The sequence below is a fragment of the Macaca mulatta genome, chromosome 1, assembly GCF_049350105.2.
Source record: "Macaca mulatta isolate MMU2019108-1 chromosome 1, T2T-MMU8v2.0, whole genome shotgun sequence".
Classification (NCBI taxonomy): domain Eukaryota; kingdom Metazoa; phylum Chordata; class Mammalia; order Primates; family Cercopithecidae; genus Macaca; species Macaca mulatta.
The window spans coordinates 29060553-29078988 of record NC_133406.1 but is presented as its reverse complement, the minus strand read 5'-3'; the positions used below and the strand labels follow the sequence as shown (position 1 = coordinate 29078988).

The window sequence follows — 18436 nt, the reverse complement described above, 5'->3', positions numbered from 1 at the left end:
CTGGCTAAAGAGTCAAGACCCATCAGTGCGCTGTATTCAGGAGACCTATCTCACGTGCAGAGACACACATAGGCTAAAAATAAAGGGATGGAGGATGATCTACCAAGCAAATGGAAAACAAAAAACGCAGGGGTTGCAATCCTAGTCTCTAATGAAACAGAGTTTAAACCAACAAAGATCAAAAGAGACAATGAAGGCCATTACATAATGGTAAAGGGACCAATTTAACAAGAGCTAACTATCCTAAGTATATATGCACCCAATACAGGAGCACCCAGATTCATAAAGCAAGTCCTTAGAGACCTACAAAGGGACTTAGACTACCACACAATAATAATAGGAGACTTTAACACCCCACTGTCAATATTCGATCAACAAGACAGAAGGTTAACAAGGATATCCAGGACTTGAACTCAGCTCTGCACCAAGTGGACCTAATAGACTTGTACAGAACTCTCCACCCCAAATCAACAGAATATACATTCTTCTCAGCACCACACTGCACTTATTCCAAAATTGACCACATGGTTGGAAGCACTCCTCAGCAAATGTAGAAGAACAGAAATCACAACAAACTGTTTCTCAGACCACAGTGCAATCAAACTAGAACTCAGGATTAAGAAACTCACTCAAAACCGCTCAACTACATGGAAACTGAACAACCTGCTCCTGAATGACTACTGGGTACATAACGAAATGAAGGCAGAAATAAAGATGTTCTTTGAAACCAATGAGAACAAAGACACAACATACTAGAATCTCTGGGACACAATGAAAGCAGCGTGTAGAGGGAAATTTATAGCACCAAATGCCCACAAGAGAAAGCAGGAAAGATCTAAAATCGACACCCCAACATCACAATTAAAAGAACTAGGAAAGTGACAGCAAACAAATTCAAAGCTAGCAGAAGGCAAGAAATAACTAAGATCAGAGCAGAACTGAAGGAGACAGAGACAAAAAAAACCCTTCAAAAAAAATCAATGAATCCAGGAGCTGGTTTTTTGAAATGATTAACAAAATTGATAGACTGCTAGCAAGACTAATACAGAAGAAAAGAGAGAAGAATCAAACAGACACAATAAAAAATGATAAAGAGGATATCACCACCTATCCCATGGAAATACAAACTACCATCAGAGAATACTATAAACACCTCTACGCAAATAAACTAGAAACTCTAGAAGAAATGGATACATTCCTGGACACATACACCCTCCCAAGACTAAACCAGGAAGAATCTGAATCCCTGAATAGACCAGTAACAGGCTCTGAAACTGAGGCAATAATTAATAGCCTACCAACCAAAAAAACTCCAGGACCAGATGGATTCAGAGCTGAATTCTACCAGAGGTACAAAGAGGAGCTAGTACCATTCCTTCTGAAACTATTCCAATCAATGGAAAAAGAGGGAATCCTCCCTAACTCATTTTATGAGGCCAGCATCATCCTGATACCAAAGCCTGGTAGACACACACAAAAAATATAATTTTAGACCAGTATCCCTGATGAACATCGATGTGAAAATCCTCAACAAAATACTTGTCAACCAAATCCAGCAGCACATCAAAAAGCTTATCTAATAAGATCAAGTTGGCTTCATTCCTGGGATGTAAGGCTGGTTCAACACATGCAAATCAATAAATGTAATTTATCACATAAACAGAAGCAAAGACAAAAACTACATTATCTCAATAAATGCAGAAAAGGCCTTCGACAAAATTCAACAGCCCTTCATGCCAAAAACTTTCAATAAACTAGGTATTGACGGAATGTATCTCAACATAATAAGAGCTATTTATGACAAACCCACAGCCAGTATCATACTAAATGGGCAAAAAACTGGAAGCATTCCCTTTGAAAACTGGCACAAGACAGGGACGCCCTCTCTCACCACTCCTATTCAACACAGTGTTGGAAGTTCTGGCTAGGGCAATCAGGCAGGAGAAAGAAATAAAGGGTAGCAATTAGGAAAACAGGAAGTCAAACTGTCCATGTTTGCGGATGACATGATTGTATATTTAGGAAACCCCATCGTCTCAGCCCAAAATCTCCTTAAGCTGATAAGCAACTTCAGCGAAGTCTCAGGATACAAAATCAATGTGCAAAAATCACAAGCATTTTTATACACCAATAACAGACAGAGAGCCACATCATGAGTGAACTCCCATTCACAATTGCTTCAAAGAAAATAAAATACCTAGGAATCCAACTTAACAAGGGATGTGATGGACGTCTTCAAGAACTAGAAACCACTGCTCAACGAAATAAAAGTGGACACAAACAAATGGAAGAACATTCCATGTTCACGGATAGGAAGAATCAATATCATGAAAATGGCCATATTGCCCAAGGTAATTTATAGATTCAAAGCCATCCCCATCAAGCTACCAATGTCTTTCTTCACAGAATTGGAAAAAAACTACTTTAAAGTTCATACAGAAACAAAAAAGAGCCTGCATTGCCAAGACAATCCTAAGCAAAAAAAACAAAGCTGGAGGCATCACGCTACCCAACTTCAAACTATACCACAAGGCTATAGTAACCAAAACAGCATGGTACTGGTACCAAAACAGAGATACAGACCAACGGAACAGAACAGAGGACTCAGAAATAATACCACACATCTACAACCATCTGATCTTTGACAAACCTGACAGAAACAAGAAATGGGAAAATGATTCTCTATTTAATAAATAGTGCTGGGAAAACTGGCTAGCCATATGTAGAAAGCTGAAACTGGATCCCTTCCTTACAACTTATGCAAAAATTAATTCAAGATGGATTAAAGACTTAAATGCTAGACCTAAAACCATAAAAACTCTAGAAGAAAACCTAGGCAATACTATTCAGGACAAATGCATGGTCGAGGAGTTCATGACTAAAACACCAAAAGCAATGGCAACAAAAGCCAAAACAGACAAATGGGATCTAATTAAACTAAAGAGCTTCTGCACAGCAAAAGAAACTACCATCAGCATGAACAGGCAACCTATAGAATGGGAGACAATTTTTGCAATCTACCCATCTGACAAAGGGCTAATATCCAGAATCTACAAAGAACTTAAAACAAATTTACTAGAAAAAAATCAAACAACCCCATCAGAAGTGGGCAAAGGATATGAACAGACACTTCTCAAAAGAAGACATTTATGCAGCCAACAGACACATGAAAAAATGCTCATCATCACTGGCCATCAGAGAAATGCAAATCAAAACCACAGTGAGATACCAACTCACACCAGTTAGAATGGCAATCATTAAAAAGTCAGGAAATAACAGGTGTTGGAGAGGATGTGGAGAAACAGGAACACTTTTACACCGTTGGTGGGAGTATAAACTAGTTCAACCACTGTGGAAGACAGTGTGGTGATTCCTCAAGGATCTAGAACTAGAAATACCATGTGACCCAGCCATCCCATTACTGGGGATATACCCAAAGGATTATAAACCATGCTGCTATAAAGACACAGCACATGTATGTTTACTGCAGTACTATTCACAATAGCAAAAACTTGGAACCAACTCAAATGTCCATCAATGACAGACTGGATTAAGAGAATGTGGCACATATACACCATGGAATACCATCCAGCCATAAAAAAGGATGAGTTCATGTCCTTTGTAGGGACATGGATGAAGCTGGAAACCATCATTCTCAGCAAACTATCGCAAGGACAGAAAACCAAACACTGCACGTTTTCACTCATAGGTGGGGACTGAACAATGAGAACACTTGGACACAGAGGGGAACATCACACACCAGGGCCTGTTGTGGGATGGAGGAGGAGGGAGGGATAGCATTAGGAGAAATACCTAATGTAAATGATGAGTTAATGGGTGCAGCATACCAGCATGGCACATGAATACATATGTAACAAAACTGCACGTTGTGCACATGTACCCTAGAACTTAAAGTATAAAAAAAAAAAAAGAAAAAAAAGATGGTCTTTGCTATAAGTCAAAATATAAGGAGCTACAGTCCTTATATTTTATTTAAAATTTCCTTTGATTCCGGTCAAAATGATTTAAAGTTGGGAAGATGATGTCACTCTTAACACCTGAATAATGAATACAGTCTTGACATTACAAGTAGATAAAAACCTTGAACATTTGCTGATACACTTTGGGCAACAAATGTAAATAACCAGCAACAAGTTGAAACCAGATTTAAACCTGTATGACTTGTTCTTCCTTCTTTCGGCGTTCTTCATCCTGTAAACGTTTTTGTTGTTTTTTGGATACCACTTCAGTAAAACCATCATCATTCAAATTTGACTGGGGATCTTCAATTACTGTTACTTCAGGATGATCATCAATTATAACAACACCTGTGGGTGTGGAAAAGGATTTAAGATATTTTCTGTTTTTCAAATGTTTCCCACCCTATAGCATGGCCATTCATTGTAAAGATTTGAAAAGATTTCATACACTTAAAAGTTAAAAATAAAAATCCTAAAACTGGCCAGGTGCAGTGTCTCACGTCTGTAATCCCAGCACTTTTGGAGGTCAAGATGGGCATACTGCTTGAGGCCAGAAGTTCGAGACCAGCATGGCCAACATGACAAAACCCTCTCTCTACTAAAAATACCAAAATTAGACGAGTGTGGTGGTATACACCTGTAGTCCCAGATACTTGGGAGGCTGAAGCACAAGAATCATTTGAACCTGGAAGGTGGAGGCTGCAATGAGCTGAGACCATGCCACTGCATTCCAGCCTGAGTGACAGAGTGCGACTCTGTCCAAAAAATCCTAAAAATATCGCTTTAAATGATATAGTTAAGTAATATAGTGGTAATGCCTTAAAAAAGAAACAAAATCAAAATTTTCCTATGAACTAACCTCTATCTCTTAGCCTCAGATCTGTATAGTGCTTTAAAAGATCTACAAAACATTCTACCTCATTTGCATCTAACCATTCTAAGAGGTGGCTGTTACTATTATTTTTCTTTTTCAAAAAATGAAATAAACTGGCTTAGTGCTTCAGCATATTGGGAGGCTGAAGTGGGAGGATCATTTGAGGCCAACAGTTTCACACCAGCCTGGGCAACATGGGGAGACCCTGTCTCTACTCTAAAACCAAACATATAAATAAATAAATAATGTTTTAAAAAATGAAATAAGCTGATTTAAGGTAAGATGACCGGCCTAGATGGTCTTATGACTCTTAATGTCTCTGTTTTATGTAGACCCTTGTCTACAGTGTGGAGTTTTAAAAAATAAATGTGTTAAGGGCAACGTAGTGAAACCCTGTCTCTAGAAAAAATGTAAAAATTAGCTAGGTGCACGCCTGTGGTCCCAGCTACTCGGGAGTCTAAGGTAGGAGAATGACTTCAGTTGGAGGGGTTGAGACGGCAGTGAGCTGAGATCATGCCACCGCACTCCAGCCTGGGAGAGCGAGACCCTGTCTCAATCAATCAATTAAAATAAATAAATGTGTAAGCTGCGTGTGAATGTAAGATGGCATAGGTGAACACATACCAAAATCATCTAGGTGATGAATAACTCAAGATCATTTTTCAACTTCTTTTCCCACTAACCACTACTTTGTCTATCTTAAAATTATCCTATATCCCAGTCAGTACGTGAAATATAAATCCATCAAATAATATTTCCAAGAAAAATTAAATTACTTCAGATAATGTAATTTTTTATTATAGGTATAATATCTGAACAATAAGTGTAAGTATCGAGAAAGAGTGAAGCAATTTAAAGAAATTATTTAATTTTCAAACAATATACAATATTTTAATTGGAAATTACACATACAATAAAAATATTTTTCTTGGAAACAATAAGTATACAATTCAGGATGGTGATAACTTGTTGGGTACAGCAACAAGGGAAGGTGATACTTGTTTGGTATAGCAACATAGGTATGATCAGGGAAGTGGTGAGAGAAACTATCTACAAACAATTCTTCTAAAATAGTTAAAACTTAGCATTAACATACACTGAGAGATGAAATGAAAAATGACTACTGGCTTTCACTCCTTAGAAACTGGCTGGGCATGGTGGCTCACACCTGTAATCCCAGCACCTTGGGAGGCCAAGGAAGGCAGATCACATGAGGTCAGGAGTTCACGGCTAGCCTGGCCAACATGGTAAAACCCTGTCTCTACTAAAAATACAAAAAAAATTAGCTGGGCATAGTGGCACGCGCCTGTAGTCCCAACTATTCAGAAGGCTGAGGTAGGAGAATCATTTGAACTGGGGAGGTGGAGGTTGCAGTGAGCTGAGATTATGCCACTGCATTCCAGCCTGGGCCACAGAGTAAGACTCCGTCTCAAAAAAAAAAAAAAAAAAAAAAGGAAATTTGATTTCAAAAGAAAAAAAACCCCAGTTGATTCTGATTTATAAGACAAGTCTACTTGTTTTTAAAATCCTTTTAAAAATCATGAACTCTGTAAAATGAAGCATATTCTCATGTCAATGAAATGTCTGAGTCAAACACTTCAAAGGATGTCATGCACACATTACTTCAGACTGATGGAAAGACCTCATCATAATTCTAATATCATCTCAGTTTTTCACTTACACTAAAATGTGTGTGCGTAAAGCCTATCTTATTATTTCAACTTCCTTATTTCACTCAACTACATGTAGCATTTATGGAAAATTTGAACACTACATTTTAGTTTCCAGTGCCCTCTTCTTTTTACCATTTTAGGTTAGGCATATTACTTAAAAATAATGTTACCAGGAAAAAGAACTAAAGGTGACTAACTCTTAAAGATAACTTTAATGAGTTGAAGTGAATAGCTTAATTTCTATCACCACTTCAGAAATATAATTTTTATCTGTTTTTATGTCTTTTTTTTTTTTTTTTTTTTAACAGGCAAGCGCCACCATGCCTGGCTAATTTTGTATTTTTAGTAGAGACGAGGTTTCTCCATGTTGGTCAGGCTGGTCTCATACTCCTGACCTCAGGTGATCCACCCAACTCGGCCTCCCAAAGTGCTGGGATGACAGCCCTGAGCCACTGCGCCGGGCCTAGTGGCTCACGCCTGTCATCCCAGCACTTTGGGAGGCCAAGGCGGGCGGATGGCTTAAGCTCAGGAGTTCGAGACCACCCTGGACAACATGGCGAAAACCCATTTCTTCGACAACAAAAAATTAGCTGGACATGGTGGCTCATGCCTGTAGTTCCAGCTACTCGGGAAGCTGAGGCTGGGGAATTGCTTGAGTCTGGGATGCAGATGTTGCAGTGAGCCGAGATTGTGTCACTGCACACCAGCCTGGGCAACAGAGTAACACTCTGTCTCATAACAAACAAACAATGAAGAATTTGCATTGCTCACAAATTTCCAGGTAATGCTGATGATGTGGGGACCACGCTTTGAGAACCACTGGTCAAAAAATAATGTCCATGAGCTGTGCTCAAATCAGGGCTTAATATGTACAAATAACCATTAGGCAGATGAAAGAAAAACCTCATCTACATCTCTCATACTAGAATAACCGCAACTAACCCAACTTTCCTATTACTACTATTATTACTACTATCTGAGCTATCTGGTCTTAACTTAGTAAATATCTCGATTTTATCCAGTATTTCCAGTTTCATCCAAATGAATGGCAAATAGTACATTTTACATGTATAAATGTCTATACACAGATACTCCTTGTCTGTTTCCTCATCTAGTATTTTCTTGTTGCTTGTATTATCCTTCACATTTGATCCTCTATTACTTCATGGCTTTCCCAGTTACCCACAGTGACACTGCCTCTTGTCCTATTATTTATTTTGTATTTGCTGTATCTTAGACACCAATTTTACCAAGGACATAATTCACCAAGTTTAACATTTAGTTCCTTTTGTTTTTAATAATACATCTATACCAATATAACTAAGAATCAAATTTCTGTGCTTTCTCAAATCTGGCAAACTAGAGTGTTATTTTCTTCCTCTTTTTTGGAAGAACAGTGCAATGCTACTGGATTATTTTTAACAAAAATTTTATTAAGCATTCAAGGCTACACTAAAAGCTGGAGTTATTTTAGTTTAAGTTCAATTAGTTAGTATTTCATAATCAGCCACTATGTATACCTTGAATGTCCAACTCTTTCCTTCTTGGAAAACTTCTTTAATTGTGGCATCTACATTTTAAAATGTAACAAATAAATAAATAAAATGAAAGAAACCTAAGACATACTTGCATAATTGTTGAGATCAAACTGAGACAGAGCATCCACTTTCTCTTTAGGTTTTTTAGGACCTGGTTTGGGGTCTTCTCTTTTTTTCCCAGTAGAATCTTTGGAGTTCTTCTGTCCTGTACCATTGGGTACTCCTTCCTGATGGTGTGCAGAGCTGCCATTGACGAGGTCAACCCCAGTTGTGCCTGCAGGCTGGTCATCAAATGGCCTACAAAAAGATGACTTGAGGTATTACTATTTCCACCTATCCGAACAAAAGAAAAATGCTCTTATTGGCAGTTTCTAAAGTTCATTCTAAGATGAAACACTGCTGGGATAGAAAACTAACTGTAACCAAACAAGCATTAGTGACTTTTGTTGAATACAACCTTACTAAAACTGGGTTTCCCAAGAAAGTAGACTAGCTCCCTAGAGTTCTTTCCAGCAATTAAATTCTAGAATTCTAATTATACCTGAAGTTCTTAAAGAATCTATTTGTCTATCATATTATAAATGAGCTAATTAACACTGTTTATAGAACATTTCTGTGATCCAAGCAAGTTCAAAGTATTCACAAATGGATGCTCTCCAAAAGTGGGCAGCATATGAAAATAAAAATTTTTAAAAAGCATTCTATATTTACAACTATGTAGATTTAAAAAAAGTAATCAGATTTACACATTGATATAATTATTTTAAAAACCTTAATATAGAAATAATTCACTTCACAAACCAAATGTATCCCCCACAGTTCTTATTTCCTAAAAGAATAATTTCAGGTTGATTTTTTAAAATTTCCAAGTGAAAAGGATCATGGGAAATGGGTTTACTAATACATTTTCATCCTAGCCTATAGTATTACTCAAGATAAAAGCTTACCATGTCCCTGGCCATAACCTCAAACATTTTAGGAATGACTTCATTTCTTCTACATGGTGCTCTTATAAAACATTTAATTATAATCGTCACTGCCATTTCCATAGGTTCAAAGTTGTTGCTACCTATCTAGGTGGCACAAAAATCTTGCTACTTAGTTGAGATTTACATGGCACAAAAATCATATCAAAACTTTGAGTATTGTTACTTAAAATTCTAATTGTTTGGTTACAGGAAATAAACTATTCTATTTATTTTGGTTATCCTGATTCTCTTGGAATTTTAAGGGAATCAAATTCCAAGTAAAAATTTCCTCTTTCTAAATTATCTGGAAGAGCAAGTATATCTTCTCTAATGCTGTGGTTTGAACGTATCCCTCAAAAGTTCATGTGTGGGGCCGGCACTCTGGGAGGCTGAAGTGAGCAGATCACCTGAGGCCAGAAGCTCGAGACCAGCCTAGCAAACATGGTGAAACCCTGTCTCTTCTAAAAATACAAAAATTAGCTGGGCATGGTAGTGCACGCCTGTAATCCCAGCCACTAGAGAGGCTGAGCCAGGAGAAATGCTTGAACCCAGGGGGGTGGAGGTTGCAGTGAGCCGAGATTGTGCCACTGTACTACAGCCTGGGTGACAGTGAGACTCCATCCCCCACCTGCCCCATCAGAAAAAAAAAAAGAAAAGAAAACGTTCATGTGTTGGAAACTTGGTCCCTAATGCCAGTGCAGCAGTGGTGAGCGGTGAGAACTCTGGGAGGTGATTATGTCATGAGGGCTCTGCCCTTCTGAATGGATTGATCCTTAACAGGTTAATGAATGGGTTATCAAGGGAGTTGGTTAGTTATCATGAATGAGTCTGTTATAAAAGCCAGTCCTGCCATCTCTTGTGAGCCCCCTCACCATGTGATAAGCATGGTGCCTTGGGACTCTGCAGAGTCTCTACCAACAAGAAGGCCATCACAAGATGTGGCCCCCTCAACCTTGGACTTTGCAGCCAAGAGATATGCAAGAAATACATTTCTTTTCTTTATAAATTACCCAGTCTCAGGTATTTAGTTATATCAACAGAAAACAGACAAATATACCTTACGAGTATAGTAACCTGAAGTGCTAAGTATGTAAACCTAAGGAACTCAGATTAATACCATACAGTCCAAATAAATTCTTAAATTCTTATCAGCTCAGGCTGCAAACCTGGCAATTGCTCTAAAAGCAAGGCACACATAATAATGATTACTTACTATATACCAAGTATTAAGTGCATCACAAGTATCATCTTAGTATCTTCACACATTAAGTGCTATTATTTTCTCCCCATTTTACTGGTGAGGATGCAAAGGGTAAGCAACTAGAAAGTATCAGAGCCTAGATTTGAACCTAGGCATTCTGAATCTTAACTGCTACTTTATAATGCTTTCTAATACTAAAGAAATCAATACTAGCTTACTATAACCAACGTCTTTTTTTTTTTTTTTTTTTTTGAGACGGAGTCTTGCTCTGTGGCCCAGGCTGGAGTGCAGTGGCACGATCTCAGTTCACTGCAAGCTCCGCCTCCCGGTGGCGCCTGCCACCATGCCTGGCTAATTTTTTGTATTTTTAGTAGAGACGGGGTTTCACTGTGTTAGCCAGGATGGTCTCAATCTCCTGACCTTGTGTGAGGACCTCGTGCTTCGGCCTCCCAAAGTGCTGCGATTACAGGTGTGAGCCACTGCGCCCAGCCCAACATCTTAATACTTAAAAAAACAGGCCAAGTTTAGCTTACTTGAGAAAAATTCTTTAAAAAAATCCATTGCCATGGCAATTATGTTACTGGTGTCCTTGGCAGTAGAACAGGGATTTGTTTTCTGGGCCTCTCTATAGATGATTGTTGATTATAGATTCGCAACCCAAGATAAGAATACAATTTATCCTTAATGTTCAACACTAATTCTCTAGAAACCAGTATTGAGTGATAAAGTATACGGTTATAACATTAATTTAAACCTCGGAGGACACCTGTGTAGCACTAGAGGTTTATAAGGAGAAACTGAGAAAGAAGGGAGGGTTACTCATCAGATACTTACCAAATAAGGACACCGTACATGTCCCTCCCTAGATGCGTACATTTTCCCAAAGCTACAAGTTTCCAAGAGGACTCTTCTGGAAAATGTAACTTAGCAGGGAAAGACTCCTAAGACACCTTAGCCTCTCTTCCTTAAGCACCCTTATACTTTGAGAACAGAGAATAAAGCATTTGGGAAGAACAATGTTTTTTGGTCCTTTATCTAGACTGGCTCTTCAACCAAGAACTCTACTTTTAAGCTTCTTTAAAGGTGTAGAAGCAACTGTATTTAAAACAAAGTACTCACCCTCTCTTCCCACTTTTTGATGGTGGACCACTTCTCCTTTCATTTCTAGGACCTGAGAAATTCCTTCCTGATTTGGGTGGACCATTGTTGCCACGTCGATTCTGACGATCTACTGGTCTCTGACTTGAAAAACTTCTCTTTGCAATTTCCCTCTTTGGCGGTAAAACATTCTCTCCAATCTTTACAACTGTTTGTGCATTCAAGTCAGCATTTTTTTTTTCATCCCTCTCTCGCCTCTCATTGAAATCACTGCTTTCAGAAGCTGTTTCCCATTCTTCATTTGCCTGATCTGAAGAGTTCTGATTAGATAAATCTGGTGTCTTATTCCCAGAAATATCCCCAATCGTATTAACTGGTTCTTGAGCCACATTATTAACTGTGCCATTTGTGGGCACTGCTACCACCTCATTTGATTTTGAAGCAGCCTCCCTCTCTCTTAGCCGTCTAAATCGAGGTGGTTTGTCTTGCCTTGGTGGTCGGGTAGGACGCTGCCTTCGAGGCCTTTCTCTAGCTGGGTCAAATTTTCGCTCAAATTTTGGAGGTCGTTTATCTGCTGCTATAGGAATAAACTGCTCGTGTCTTCTTGGTGGCTCTCCATCTTCTGGTTTAGGAACTTCTGACTGCCTTGGGTTCCACTGATTGTCCCGATAAGCTGGTCTTCGTAAAGTGGAAGGGCGTGATGGACGGCCTCCAGGATCCCTCCCACCACGCCTGAATGTTCCCCCTCTGCCTCTCCTTGTAGGCTCTCCTTTAGGAAGAAAGCCTGGTTTAGATTTATCGTCATCCCTTACATAAGGCTTTTCTAGCAGTCTATTATCTATTCGAACATGATTATCAGGCTTGAAAGAAGATTGAGGCTTCATAGGCTTTTTGTTTTCAGGCCGTTCCTCTCTTTTGGGAAGTTTGCCTTTACTTAAACTATCCTTGTCGCTTGCACTTTCATGAATTTCACTGTCTGTGTCAGTCTCTGAACCCCGCTGTCGTCTTCTTTTGGGGACAACTTCAAAATCGGAGCTCTCACTCCGTGTTTCACTTTCTTCTCGCTGTCTGAGAGGCCCTGAGGGTACATGCTCTGCTCTTGGCTTATTGTCTCTATACTGAGGATAATCTCGAGTGTGTCCCCTACCACCCCTGCCACGCCCTCCATAAGAACCTCTATAGCTTCGACCTCTGGAGTAATATTCACCTCGGCCTCGACCTCTGTATCCTTGATCTGGAAACCAATCTCTATCTCTAGCTTCTTTCCAGTAGGTCCTGGGAGGTAAAGTTGATTCTTTTTTAATTGCTGGTCTTGAATCTGGTCGAGGCCTCTCTATAACAAGGTCTTTGCTGATGACTTTCTCAGGTTGTTTTTCTTCTTTGACTATTGGTGCTGCCACAGGCTGTTGGTTTACAGTCTTAACTGCAGGCTCTACCTGAACAGTACTCACAGGTTCCAGAGACTTCTCAGTATCCTGAGATGGTTTTTGAGCCAAAGTTGCAGTTTCTGTTGAAGGAAATTTCTCTGCTTCTGGTTGAATTGGTGGTGGAACTGACTGTGGCTGAATCGGTGCTGGTGGCTGAGGTGGTGGTGGGGGAGGAGGAAGATCCTTCTTTTCCGTCTTTTCAGGCTTTATAACTACTTTTTCAGTCACCTTTTCGGTCTTTTCTCCTTCTTTCTCCTTCCTCTGTTCCCGTTCCTCTTTCATATCTCTAAGTACAGGTTTTTTAATGGGACCTGATCTTCTCACTGGTCTATCATTACCTTCTTCCCTTCTGTTGGAGCTTGGTCGTGGGCCCCAACGAGTTTCTGATTTAGATTTATATACTTTTTCAGGTTTTGGTCCTTCGGAAGATCGTATAAAGCCTTCCTTTTTTGGTTTCTCCTCTGGCCTTTCTGTTAGTTCTTTTGAATCAATGCATCTGCTGGTTACTTTAGGAATGCCTGCAGATGGTTCACTTCTCTGCTCATCTGGTTTTTGCATATGGTTAGATCCATGGGAAACACTCCTTTTCCGGGAAGGCTGACTTTCTACAGCTGAAATCCGCTCCTCTTGTGGAGTGGGTAAGGTCTTTTGATCAGGTGCTTCAAAACAAGCAGATTGATTATTCGCATCAGTATGGTGAGGTCTAACATCTTCCACAGATCTGCTTAAAAACTTTTGTACTTCTGCCTCACTTGATTCTCTGACAAAGTCTGCCTTTGGATGGGCCTCTAATTGATTATGTTCTACAGAATAAGCAGCAGTAATCTGTTCCTGGTCCAACGCAGCTTCAGACCTATGATGATAAGAATTCAAAGGTATAACCAACAAAGCAATCTTCCCCACGTGAAGTATATAGCAAAATAATACCTCTAAAACAGAAAGCAAAGACTCTTAACCATAATGAGAATCTTTCTCTCGCTATATAAAAAGTTTAGAGGAGAATTACTCACAGTAGCCAAGAGGTGGAAACAGCCTAAATATCCAATAGCTGAATGGATAAAGAAAATGTGGTATACACATACAACAGAATATTATTCAGGGATAAAAAAGAAGGAAATAGTGTCATATGCTACAACATGGATAAACCCTGAGGACATTATGCTTAAGTGAAGTCAGTCAGTCAGGACAAATACCTTACATGAGGAACGTGAAGTAATCAACCTCATCAAAGCAGAAACCATAATGGTGGCTGCCAGGGGCTAGGAGTAGGGAGAAATAGGAAATATAGGTATAGGTATAATATAGGAAATACAGGTGAAGGTAAAAATAGGAAATAGGTATAAAGTTTCAGTCATGCAAGATAAAAAAATGTTCTGGAGATCTGCTGTATAACATTGTGTTTACAGTTAACTACATGGTACTATATAATTAAATTTTTGTTAAGAGGATAGATCTAATGTTCTAAGTGGTTTCTACCACAAACACAAATGGGGCTGGGTGTGGTGGCTCATGCCTGTAATCCCAATCCTCACTTTGGAAGGCCGAGGTGGGCGCATCACCTGAGGTAGGGAGTTTGAGACCAGCCTGACCAACATGGAGAAACCACATGTCTACTAAAAATACAGAATCAGCTGGGCATGGTGGCACATGCCTGTAATCCCAGCTACTCAGGAGGCTGAGGCAGGAGAATCGCTTCATCCCGGGAGGCGGAGGCTGTGGTGAGCTGAGATGGCGCCATTGCACTCCAGCCTGGGCAACAAAAGTGAAACTCCGCTTCAAAAAAAAAAAATAAATAAAACATAAAAAAATAAAGGGCCTGGAGTAGAGTGCTCGCCTGTAATCCTTGCACTCTGGGAGGCAGGAGGATCACTTGAGCCCAGGAGTTTGAGACCAGTCAGGGCCAAATGACAAAACTCTGTCTCTACAAAAAATACAAGAATTAGCCTGGTATGGTACTACATGCCTTAGTCCCAGCTACTCAGGAGGCTGAGGTGGGAAGATCACTTGAGCCTGGGAGGTCAAGGCTGCAGTGAGCTGTGATTACATCACTGCACTCCAGCCTGGCTGACAGAGCGAGACCCTTCTCAAAAAATAAAAATAAAAAATAGAAATAAATAAATGAAGTTTATTCCTTAAGGAAAAACAAAGTTAAGACCATGCTGATGTGAATTTCTAATCTATCAAGATTAGTAATTTCCACCTAGAATGAAAGAGTACACTAGAGTAAGCTTATCTGTCCCAATTAATTACAAATAATTATAAAACATTACAAAAAAAACACACCCCATTAAAGGGCAGGAAGTTCTAACTGGATGGCTATAAATTATTACAGTCATCACCAATTGTGTGCCATTTCAAAGTCAACTTTGTATTATTATATTTCTCCTTATCTTGGCCTTAAAAATGTTCCCTAAAATACTGTTAAAATGGAAAAATTACATCTAGCTAGATTATATAAGCATTGTAGATACACTTAAATTTCTTTACACCTACTCTACAATAAAGACATCCCAAATGGCTGCACATGATGGTTCACGCCTGTAATCCCAGCACTTTGGAAGGTCAAGGCAGGCAGACTGCTTGAGCCTAGGAGTTCAAGACTAGCCTGGGCAACATGGCAAAACCCCATCTCTATAAAAAATACAAAGATTATCACAAGGTCAGGAGATCGAGACCATCCTGGTTAACATGGTGAAACCCTGTCTCTACTAAAAATACAAAAAATTAGCCGGGCGTGGTGGTGGGTGCCTGTAGTCCCAGCTACTCGGGAGGCTGAGGCAGGAGAATGGCGTGAACCTGGGAGGCGGAGCTTGCAGTGAGCTGAGATCGCACCACTGCACTCCAGCCTGGGAGACAGAGCAAGATTCTGTCTCAAAACAAAAAACAAACAAACAAAAACAAAGATTAGCACGGTGTGGTGGTGTACGCGTATAGTCCCAGCTACTCAGGAAGCTGAGGTGAGTCGATCACTTGAGCCTGGGAGGTGAAGGCTGCAGTGAGCCGAGATCACACCACCGCACTCCAGCCTGAGAAACAGAGCAAGTTCCTATCTCAAAAAAGAACCTACCAATTTCAACATCTAATACTAAATTACAGCATACAATTGAGTACAAAACCAGGTTACAAAATGCCCTAATGAATACAGAGAATATGTCCAAAGAGTAAGTGCAGTATGCTAAATTAAATAGAAGGAAACCAGATTTATGCTTCAGTCCTAAATTGGAATGATCTTCAGAAACACTATACAGTTTTCCTTTTACCAAAATATTCTGTATAGTCTATTAAATTGAAATAATTTATTACCTTACATCCTCAGGCTCTTCTGTTGCTTTGGGAGTAGTTGCTTGTTGAGGCTCAGCATGAGGATAGGGATCTGACCCCCACAGCATACGAGGCTCAGAAAGAGAAATTGCATGATCTCTTGCAGATCGAGCTATATGCTCAAATGACTCAGAACTGTTTGGTGACCCTTCCATCTGGTCTCTTCTCATTAACGGTTTAGGAGGAATCATTCCTGTAACGAAAGTTGAGAAAAAGGTGAAATGAGGCTTTTGAAAAATGAAAGAAACAAAATCATGATAGACATATAATACAGATTACTAATTGTTACATGGAATTCTCCATATTAAAAGCATTTTTTTCCTGAGTAAAAGATTGGTGGAAATTATGTAAGGGTTGTTCTGTGAATGAAATTTTATCACTGCTGTTAAATAAAAATTGCATTTAAGAACTGAGGAAGCAAAATCAGCAAAATCACAATAGCGGCCTGTTTCACTTCAAAAGAAATAAAATATTATGCATATAAAAATCAGACACCAAGTACTGTGACTCTGGATGTCAATACAAACATCATGAAAATTATACCATAACTTCCAGAGAAAATTCTTTCCTAAATTCCATTAACCTACCTTAGTTGGTCAATATTCTACAAAATATGCCACTTAAATTTCCAAATACCAGTATAAATTTAAAAATCATGATTTGTGATCAGCTTATCATCCCTAAATTTTCCTCTGTAACATTTTGGTAATAGATTATCTAGATTTATTCTGATGGATTCCATAAAAGACTACTAAATTCACTTTTTTTTTTCCCTCTAACCTATAAGGAAATGCAAGTGTTAGGTTGGTAAATGATGGAAGAGGAACTTGAAAAAGAACAGATATAATGTATGGACAAAATTCAAATGCTGAAAACACTTTAAAGAAGAAAAACAATGTAGCCAATAACAAATACTGTTAATAAGACATAATTATTTCCATCTGAAGTTTTAAATAATACTCACAAAACAGAAATGAAGTAGTATTTTGTTCTTGCCACATAAGCAATATGAGTGTCAGATATTTAATTACTTGATGCTGAAAGTTACATAATTTTGATTAAAAATCTAGAGGTTTAAGTTTTTCCTAGATTACAACTCTCAAAGGAACTGAAACTCAAAGCAGGGAAAAAAAAATTTTGATCCTGTAAAACTATAAATGCAAATTCAACTGACCAGGATGAATGGGTGGAATATCCATAGCAGGTCTGCCTGACATCATTCGAGGATCCATGTAGGACTGCATCATGAGCCACCTTGGATCAAAACCCATAGAAGCCAAATGCTGAGGATGAGGCTGCATAGGCTGATAAAGAGGTCTGTGTGGTGGAGGAGGGACAGAACTACTGGATGGTTGTGAAGGAACAGTCTGTGGAAGTACACCTTGCTGTTGCTGCTGCTGCCACTGCTGCTGTTTCATCTGTTCCTGAAAAAGTAAGATCCCATATCTTGAGATTTTAGTTCCACATGACAAATTAATATAATCAATCATATCACAAAATAATCACCTGTTTTGAATCCTTGAAGGAAAAGTAAGAGTTCAAAAGATATTTAACAGAGTTGGCAAGACAAAAGATTGAAAGATGAACTGTAACATTTTACCTTATACTCAAGCACTGTATAATCTATCTCCTAGAAATGGAAGATGGTGTCTATAAATGAGGCAGAAGATCAAAAGGAATGACACAGAAGGTCAAGGTAAAACCCACATTAACTTTTATTTACAAAGAAAAATAATTTCAAGGGAACTTTGTGTGCTTTATGCATTATAAGTTTTATGTCTAATTTCCCAGATTATTGCATAATAACCATTTCAATCAGACATACATGATAAAATATTTTTATCATTACCTGCTGCCGCTGGAATCGTGGAGGTAAAGACTTCTGAAACTGTTTGAAATAGCCAGATAATACAGCCGGCCGAGGTTGAGACCCTGATTCTGGTTCTGTTTCATGCACCACTGGTGTGGCTTCCTTTTCACTGCGATTGCTGTCTTGTCTAGTGAAAACGGGTTCCTCCTCTGCTCAAAGAAAAGGTGAAAGGTATTCATCTATGACACTTATCAAACACATGGTTTTTACACAGACTGAGGTATAATAAAAGTTAATGAGGAAGAAAATATCCTCCACACCCTAAAACATTATTTTCTACTTTAACATTGGTAGTTATCAATGAGGTAACATTAGATTATCAAAACCTTAGATTTCCTAAAAGCTGCATTCTTAGAGATGGAGAGCAGAGATCCAAATGCTTCATCATATAAAATCTATGTTTGATTTTTTTTTAAATAATGAAACATTTCCAACTCTACCTATTTTTTGTTTCAATAAACATCAATGTAATTGTCAGTATTTACT

General features: G+C 38.8%; 1 protein-coding gene across 17 annotated transcripts in view; it reads right to left on the bottom strand.

The window, feature by feature from the left end:
- PRRC2C (proline rich coiled-coil 2C) overlaps positions 1-18436 on the bottom strand; it is a 105077-nt gene that overhangs the window by 38248 nt on the left and 48393 nt on the right. For all 17 annotated transcript variants that reach the window (XM_015124239.3, XM_015124187.3, XM_015124274.3 and 14 more), the window contains exons 13-18: positions 17930-18099; positions 17255-17504; positions 16063-16273; positions 11354-13612; positions 8154-8362; positions 4174-4328 (exon numbers count right to left, since the gene is read on the bottom strand). In XM_015124239.3, the coding sequence (XP_014979725.3) occupies positions 4174-4328; positions 8154-8362; positions 11354-13612; positions 16063-16273; positions 17255-17504; positions 17930-18099 (3254 nt within the window). The remainder of the gene's footprint in view (positions 1-4173; positions 4329-8153; positions 8363-11353; positions 13613-16062; positions 16274-17254; positions 17505-17929; positions 18100-18436) is intronic.